This window comes from Sinocyclocheilus anshuiensis, unplaced genomic scaffold (genome assembly GCF_001515605.1).
Source record: "Sinocyclocheilus anshuiensis isolate Anshui unplaced genomic scaffold, SAMN03320099.WGS_v1.1 scaffold997, whole genome shotgun sequence".
In the NCBI taxonomy this organism is placed as follows: domain Eukaryota; kingdom Metazoa; phylum Chordata; class Actinopteri; order Cypriniformes; family Cyprinidae; genus Sinocyclocheilus; species Sinocyclocheilus anshuiensis.
In genome coordinates this window covers 2,974,893-2,983,544 of record NW_015555715.1, presented here as the reverse complement: position 1 = coordinate 2,983,544, position 8,652 = coordinate 2,974,893, and the positions used below count along the sequence as shown (strand labels likewise).

The 8,652-nt window shown below is 43.7% G+C and overlaps 1 protein-coding gene across 7 annotated transcripts in view; it reads right to left on the bottom strand.

Moving 5' to 3' along the window:
* Nucleotides 1-3,153: 3,153 nt before the first annotated feature.
* LOC107672253 (protein groucho-2) overlaps nt 3,154-8,652 on the bottom strand; it is a 39,511-nt gene continuing 34,012 nt past the window's right edge. For all 7 annotated transcript variants that reach the window (XM_016465358.1, XM_016465356.1, XM_016465359.1 and 4 more), the window contains 5 exons: nt 5,332-5,579; nt 5,079-5,226; nt 4,468-4,618; nt 4,163-4,239; nt 3,154-3,728 (listed from right to left, as the gene is read on the bottom strand). In XM_016465358.1, coding sequence (XP_016320844.1) covers nt 3,621-3,728; nt 4,163-4,239; nt 4,468-4,618; nt 5,079-5,226; nt 5,332-5,579 — 732 coding nt within the window. In that variant the 3' untranslated portion in view covers nt 3,154-3,620. The remainder of the gene's footprint in view (nt 3,729-4,162; nt 4,240-4,467; nt 4,619-5,078; nt 5,227-5,331; nt 5,580-8,652) is intronic.

The following is an 8,652-nucleotide window of genomic DNA, read 5'->3' as shown; positions in this document are numbered from 1 at the left end:
CCACAGATTCTTGACTATGACATTTAGCTCATCTTTCCAGCCTTCTAAAAAAGGAAGCAACAGCACCGTGCTTTCGGACATCAACATTCTGAACACAGGAGGAATAATCCAATTGAATCCACACTAATCCAAATGAACACAGTGTGCGTAGCTGTGGTTATCCCGGGCAGGGAGAAAGAGGAAGGGATATGGCTGCACCGCAGCTTATCAACTGTCAGTGGTTTGCTGCTGTAACAGGCAGTGTTATCAGGGTCAGCCCTGCTCGGGATTGGAGGGTCCTACTGTGTCAAGTAAACACAGAAACCTGTCCTCATGCTTATCTGTCCCGGGAGAGAGAGCCAGAGAGAAGCGGGATGGAGAGGGGGGAAAGAGCTAGGAGAAAAGGAGGAGGGGAGAAAAGGGATCTATCTCCATGGCAACCACAGTCATCGTCCCCCCCCCCACCTTTTCCCACTCCTCTGCAGAGAACTCTGGTGGTCTTTGTGTAACGCGATTCCACTAGAATGCACTGTGTGGATTAGTGCAGAGCAGTGCCCGCAGGGCTCAGACAGGGCCACAGTAAAGACATTATTACCCAGATCAAATGCTGTAATCACACAGCACCGAGGGGAATTTCGCATCCACGCCAGATAAAGCCAAAGCCTGGCAATGCTCAGGTGATTAGGACATTATTAGTCTTTCAGTCCCGTGCCAGAACCTTGCCAGTCGAAACATCGTCCATCTCCACCGGCTACAAGGGAAGGTAGCACACATCAGAAGCACATTGCCGATGATCCATATCCGTAAAAGCTGAAACTGTAAGCTCAGAGACATGGTATGAGGAGCAAAGGCTTCAAACCCACAAAATGGACAGGAAAAATCCAGTTTGGCATTGGCAATCATGTTACCAGTGAGGCTAGAAAAAAGTAGTCTACTTCATTGCATGATCAAGATGGGATTAGTTCCAGAATAAGATGTTTGTCAATTAGAAAGCAAAGCTCTGTCCCAAATCCTAGTGAAGTGCCTTGCCTTGGTGGATCCCGAAGTGACTGATTTGGAACACTCTACCATTTGGGATCAGTAAGATGTTTTATTTTTTTGTAAGATATTAATACTTTTATATTATATTTTATTGATACTTTTAAAATGCATTAAACTGATCAAAAGTGACAGTACAAAAAGACAAAAATAAAAATCTTGTTTTTTTTTAAACAATTGCTGTTTCTTTTAACTTTCTATTCATCAAAAAATACTGGGGAAAAAATATATTAAGCAGCAGTTCTTAACATTGATAATAGCAAATGTTTCTTGACCAAAGGGGAAACTAAATATAAATATATTCTAGGACACAAATTTTAGATAATCAGTTTGTTATTATTTTAAGATATTTAAAATATTTTAGCTTAATTTAAATAGCTAAATAAAAAAAAAATAGAATTTGTCTACAAGTATTTTTATATATTTTTTTAAAACAGCTATTTCTGGAACGCACCTTCAAATGCTGCCTACAGAAGCAGCTCACTTGTTTTTGAAACAGAACTTGAGTTTAAACAGTGCAAAAGTATTGAAAACGGTTGTTCTCCCTCACACCAATCAGATGAAAGCCGCTCATAGAAAGATCAAGCCTCTCTTGAAACCAAGATCACAGATCTCTAAAGCCTTACCTGATTTCATTGTTAATAAGAAATACCAGATGTAAATGAAAAGCTGTCTCGTTCTCCAGCAGATCTGTTTGAAAACATGAAAAGGGACAGAAATGACTGACAGCCCATCCACTCGTCCAGTGTCGGGCACTCAGAGGGAGCAAAAGCTTTCATCACTGTACGGCCCCTCAACCTCTTGATTGAGGAAGAAAGTTCCAGAAGAGCACGTGGGTTGCTATATAGATGCACTCAGGAAATGCACACTTGTGCCTATGTGTGGGGGCTTTACAGAGAAGGAACAGAGCAGAGGAAAGCGGAGAGAGAGCGTTTCAGAGACAAAACCATTCGTCTCTGCTTTTATAGTCTTACAAAACCATCACTAAAGAGGCAAGGGGATGGAGTTCTCAAAGAGAGCCCCTCGCTATACAGAGGAACAGACAGAAAATAAGAGCTGGAGAGGGCATTCATCTCAGCTGACCGCCTAATAAGAGTGCTCCTCTACCAACAGAACATTCAGAGAGGCCGAAGAGCAGGGCTTGTGTCATGCTTCCGCTCAAGTGCCTTGAAGTTCAGCTCTCCATTGATGCACCATTACAATACCCACTAAACAGACCAATGTGAGAGACTAGTTTACAACACTGAAACATTATTAAAGATTTTTTTTTTTTTTTACAAAAACAGTTTATTGAATTATCAACAACTTTACATATCTTCAGTGACAACACAGTTTGCTACATACTTTGGTGTGTGTTTTGAAACGTCCATTTCTTGCAGCTCTTTTCTCTTTATTTTTGGGAAGGGAAATACTAACAGTGTGATGCTATAAACAAGCTGGACAGTAAGTAAATGCCTGTGCATTAGGCTAGAGTGTTACAGTCCGTTTGGTTTATCGGCAGACATTTTACTCTGTGCTTCCTGTATATGAAACACTATGCACACAAAACACAGTGTATGTCACTTGGGACTCAGGAAGGGGGGAAAATAACCAATTGATCCAAATTCCAATTCTTCCACTACAAGACAAGATGTCATGTCCTGGTCATACAACAGCACAATGAAATCACAGGTTTGAGAGTAGTCCTCTACTAATCGGTAAATATCAAAATCCAGGTCTGTGTGCTCCAATGAGGTCTCTGTTCTCGCAGGAAGGCGGAGCAGCCAGTCAGTGAGTTGGCTTGGGAACTGATCCGCCCCTCCCTGCGGAGCCTCGACTGCAGTCTCAGGTGCCTTACATGGGGTTTAAGCCACTCAAAAAAATCCACAGGACATTTTACAAAAACGCCTCTGTAATGTGATTTAGCTCAAAATTGTTTTTCAGGAGGGAGGGAAAAAAAGTAAATTAGATTTCCATAAAAGGTCAGCTTGGAAAATGAACTTCTCAAAGGGGGGAAAAAACGAAATAGAATATCCTCAGAAAAAAACGTCTTAATCTAATTTCCAAACCTCGAAGGGGAAACGAAGCATCAAGGAGAGAATGAGAGTGAGAGAGAGAGAGAAAGAGAACCATCACAAGTGTAACAGGACACCAAAATATAAATCTATAAAAGGCATTTTAATACTCCATTATGTACACTTTTCACATACCCTCCACACAGATGAAGTTTCAGAATGAAGCGCTGCTTCACGATGCATTATGGAACATTCTCACTGCATAGTGAGGAAAAAAATAGACCCAAAATCCAACATAGAAAGATTTGAAGCAAAAAACAAAACAAAAACGGCAAGGAAGGAAACATTGAGTGTTCTCTAGTGCCATATGAACTGAGCAGAGTGTATGGGGTCTGTAGGGCTGCACATTTGTGTCCTAGTCCATGTCACCCCAGCGTCCACTCTTCCACATCTGTGGTCAGTCAGTTAAAAGTCAGTGAGTGTGAGACAGACAGACAGACAAGGGCTTTTCCTGTCTGTTTGACTAGGAGAGTCACTGGAGTGAGAAGTTGTGTGCCCCCCCCTTCCTCCTCCAGAGGCTTGAGCTGCTCCAGTCTGTTACCTCTCAGTCTAGTAGATCACTTCATACACCGTGGCCTTCTTGTCTCCAGAGCCTGTAACAATGTACTTGTCATCGGCTGATATGTCACAGCTCAGGACTGAGGATGATTCCTTTGACTGCAAGAAGAAAAAAAAAAGCCACAATAAATTTGGCGAAATAAACATTTTTTACTAAATATTTTAACTTCAAATGTGCCACAAAGGGCCTGCATAAAACTCTTCAGACATCCTCTATTACTCAAAGAAAATGCTGACAGTTGTATACATAAGCATTTCCCTTTCCCCACCAAACGATGCATTAGCATCCATGCCGAGCCACTTCAGTCATAAACACTTGAAGGGTTATTATTATTTACTCTTAAGCTGGTAGATGCGAGCTACACGCGCGGACCCACATCCGCACTAAGTGGTCAGGACCCAGCATTAATTACATACTCCAGCCCATTTCCGCTGATCGAGGCCTGGCCTGTCAGCCAGCGGTCACTGTGCCCTTTCTACTGACTCAGGCAACCCACACATTTCCTGCAGACAGTCTGTATTGATCTCTGTACCTGGAATATGCTGGCGCCGTAGGGAGTCCTCCATGCATTCAACAGATTGTCCTTCCCAGTGCTCACGAACCATTTACCTTGTCAAGGGAAATCAAACGTAATTAGAGCTCCGTTCAGAGTACAGGCAAAACAGAGATATGCACAGAAAGCCAAATAAAAGACAGCCTAGCAGAAAAGGACAGTCAAGGTTCTGTCGGATGTTGTGCTGTATAGAAGGTCCGGCGTATAACTTCAAGAGAGTGCAAAAGCACTAGTGGAGATAAAGTGCCTGCATTCAATGCATGAAGCTTGAATCAGTCACTTACCACAGTAGGCAAACTTGAGAGAGAGAACGCAGCTCTCGTGAAGGTGCAGCTGGTACTTGTCAGGTTTGGTATGGTGGAGCACCTCCACGTTGCTGCTTTCCATGCCGACAGCCAGCCACTCGCCCGTAGGACAGTAGCCCAGGGAGAAGATCTGCGTTTGGGGGAATAGACACAAGTTGAGCACCACTGCTTTGCACTCAAGTCAGCATGAAAAGAAACTTCACCATATATTTTCTGAATGCATGTTTTATATCTTATTGTGAATTAATCATCCATGCATGTTTCATTAAAAAAAATTGTCAATATTTTTCATCAAAATTTCATAACCGAATCTTTTGGTGAAACCAACAAACTTTTCTCTGGTGATGTATGCAAGATTTCTCAGATCATTACATTATCATAAACCCCGCCCCTCACGTTCATCTGCCTCCATTTTTGAATGCAACGCCCAAATCCTAAACTCCAAGCAACAACTGGTCCCTACGTTTTTTTTTTGTTTTTTTTTCAATAATCGAATAACTCAGATGTAGGCCACAATACAGAAGAAGAGATCTGTCGCTACTTGCATTCCTAAAACTCCATGATGATCAGTCATTGTGCTGTGGCCTAACCTGAGATGTGAAGTCATGCTGCTGGAGTTGCCGTCCCTCTCTCAGGTCCCAGGAGCGGACTGTGTTGTCAAGACCACCCGTCCAGAGCTTGGTGCCATCATGAGAGATGTCAATGCAGCTGGCACCATCTGTGTGGCCTTGGAATTGCCTGCAAATCACAAAAAATAAAGGGGTTAGAGAACGGCCTTGTTTTAAATCTTAAAGGTATACAAGAAAATCCAGTTCATGAGAGAAAATCCTAAAGAAGGCCCACCTGACGAGGGTCTGGTTGTGGAGGTCCCAAACGGCAATGTTTCCATCACTGCAGCAGGAGAAGCACACCTTGGCGTCGGGGCTGATGGCCAGTGCGTAGCAGGCCGGTGCGGAGGAGGTCAGCTCGGCTTTGATGCGGGGTGTCTGGGAGGCAAGATCCCAAATGGTCAGTGTGCTGGCCTCCCCTCCGACGATAAGAGTGCGGCCATCAGGCAATAGCTTACAGGATCGAATATAGTTGTCCCGGTTCTGTAGATGGAAAAAAAAAATCAATATGAGAAAATATTCCAAACAACTGATCTTCCCACATTACAACATACCAGGCCGGGTGCTGAGAGACTTTGCTGAACAGCTGACAGATGTCTTAACAGACATCTTTAACATCTCACTAAGCCAAGCAGTTGTCCCCACATGTCTCAAGTCCACCACCATCACCCCAGTACCAAAGAAGACACCTGTGTCCTGCCTGAATGACTATCGTCCCATAGCACTGACCCCAATCATGATGAAGTGCTTTGAGAGGTTAGTCATGCACTATATCAAATACAATCTTCCCAACACACTTGACCCGCTCCAGTTTGCATACTGTCCAAACCGCTCCACGGACGATGCCATTTCCTCCACCCTCCACCTGGCTCTTACCCACTTAGAAAACAAAGACTCTTATGTTAGAATTATGTTAGAATGCTGTTCATCGATTTCAGCTCAGCATTCAACACAATAATCCCACAACAGCTCATCAACAAACTAAATCTGCTGGGCCTAAATACCTCCCTCTGTAATTGGATCCTGGACTTTCTAACCGGAAGACCTCAGTCAGTCTGTGTCGGCTACAACACCTCCAGCACTATCACACTGAGCACAGGTGCCCCACAAGGCTGTGTGCTCAGCCCGCTGCTCTTCACGCTGCTGACCCACGACTGCACTGCCAAGTTCAGCTCCAACCACATCATCAAGTTTGCTGATGACACAACTGTGGTAGGTATCATCAGCAACAACGATGAAACACCCTACAGAGAAGAAGTGGCACAACTGGTTTAATGGTGTGGTGCAAACAACCTGTCCCTCAATGTGAGTAAGAAAAAGGAGGTTGTGATGGACTTCCGGAGAAACTCTGGTGACCACTCCCCATTAACCATCTACAGCTCGACTGTGGAGAGAGTCAGCAGCACAAAATTCTTTGGGGTGCACATAACAGAAGACCTCACCTGGACCACCAACACTACACTCCCCAAGAAGGCACAAAAGCGGCTCCACTTGCACCGACTTAAAAGAGCAAGTCTCCCTCCACCCATCCTCACAACATTCTACAGGGGAACCATTAAGAGCATGCTGACCAGCTGCATCACTGTCTGGTACTGGAACTGCAGTGCTGCTGACCGCAAGACCCTACAGTGGACAGTGAACAGAGCTGCAAAGATCATCGGTGCCCCTCTCTCCTCCATTCTGTACATTTTCCTTGCACGATGCTCCAGTAAAGCCACCAGTATCGTGAAGGACTCCACCCATCCCTCCCATTATCTCTTACAGCTCTTGCCATCAGGAAGATGGTACCGGAGCATCAGAGCCCACTCTGCAAGACTGCTCAACAGCTTTGCCCCCCAGGCTGTGAGAGCCCTCAATTCCAATCACCTCACCCCTCTCTGAAACCCCATCCACAACCCTAGCTCCTGAAGCCCTAGCTCCTGAAGCCCCCCCAAATCCCCCACAACACCACACCACACCACACGTAATCTGTTGAAAACCTCAAGAACACTGTGCAATTCTGAGTGTGCTACACACAGGTGAGTGGGCTGGACAAACCACCTGTAGAAAAACACACTCTTTTCTCTCTATATGCACCAGACACTTTCTTATAAACACTCCATGTTTCCAGGAAAACACTGTGCAATTCTGAGTGTGCTACACACAGGTGAGTGGGCTGGACAAACCACCTGTAGAAAAACACACTCTTTTCTCTCTATATGCACCAGACACTTTCTTATAAACACTCCATGTTACAAGGAGCAGACTGCAAGACCCTACAGCGGACAGTGAACACAGCTGCAAAGATCATCGGTGCCCCTCTCCCCTCCATTCTGGACATTTTCCTTGCACGATGCTTCAGTAAAGCCATCAGTATCGTGAAGGACTCCACCCATCCCTCCCATTATCTCTTACAGCTCTTGCCATCAGGAAGATGGTACCGGAGCATCAGAGCCCACTCTGCAAGACTGCTCAACAGCTTTTTCCCCCAGGCTGTGAGAGCCCTCAATTCCAGTCACCTCACACCCCTCTGAAACCTCATCCACAACCCTAGCTCCTGAAACCAGGATCCTCTCTCTCCCCATCCCACCACACCACATGCACCATATGAAAACTGTTGAAAACCTCAAGAACATTGTGCAATTCTGAGTGTGCTACACACAGGTGAGTGGGCTGGACAAACCACCTGTAGAAAAACACACTCTTTTCTCTCTATATGCACCAGACACTTTCTTATAAACACTCCATGTTACAAGGACTTAATAAGATAACACAATTGTTTACTTGTGAATGCACCACAAATCCCATTGCACTACTTCTTAACCTTAACTACCTCTTTTGCACAATATCATGTACAGTTATTATGTAAAGTACTTGTATGGTCTGTCTTAGATTATGTTGACAAAGAAAGTGTTAGAAGATATTAAGCAGACAGTCTACTAATACTCTACTAGCTGCTAATTGACATGTAGTTGCAAAGTTACGTACTGTTAATAGAATGTCTAAAGTGGACTATCGAAATAAAGTGTTACCCCTTAAATACCTCTTTTGCACAATATCATGTACTGTTACTATGTAAAGTACTTGTATAGTCTGTCTTAGGTTATGTGTATGTATAGTCAACTATTTATAGTATATGTATAGTTAGACTACGGCTTCAGAAATGTTAGCCATGTAGGTCTAAAAATTGTTCTTACGTCTAGTGTTGTAAGTTTATATTTATGTAATGCATCTCATAATCTTGTACTGCAGTTATATCTGATCAAATGCGCATTATTATTCTTTAGCGTGGGTTAAACAAATTCATTTTACTTGGTTGGAACAGCAGCTACGCTAATTATGTCTCTATTTGTTTCTCTGTTTTTGCTAACTAGGATTTACACAAGCTTCAGTCTGGATCCAGAACACCTGAGAAGAGACATTGCAAACCCCTCAGATGATGCAAACCCTGAAACGACATACAGAACTACCAAATTTTGCTATAAGTTTGATTACATCATATAATAATTGCTGTTAATAGTGTTCATCGTCTGTTTGATTACGTCTTTAATTGATTTTTCCGTACATTTCTGCCATA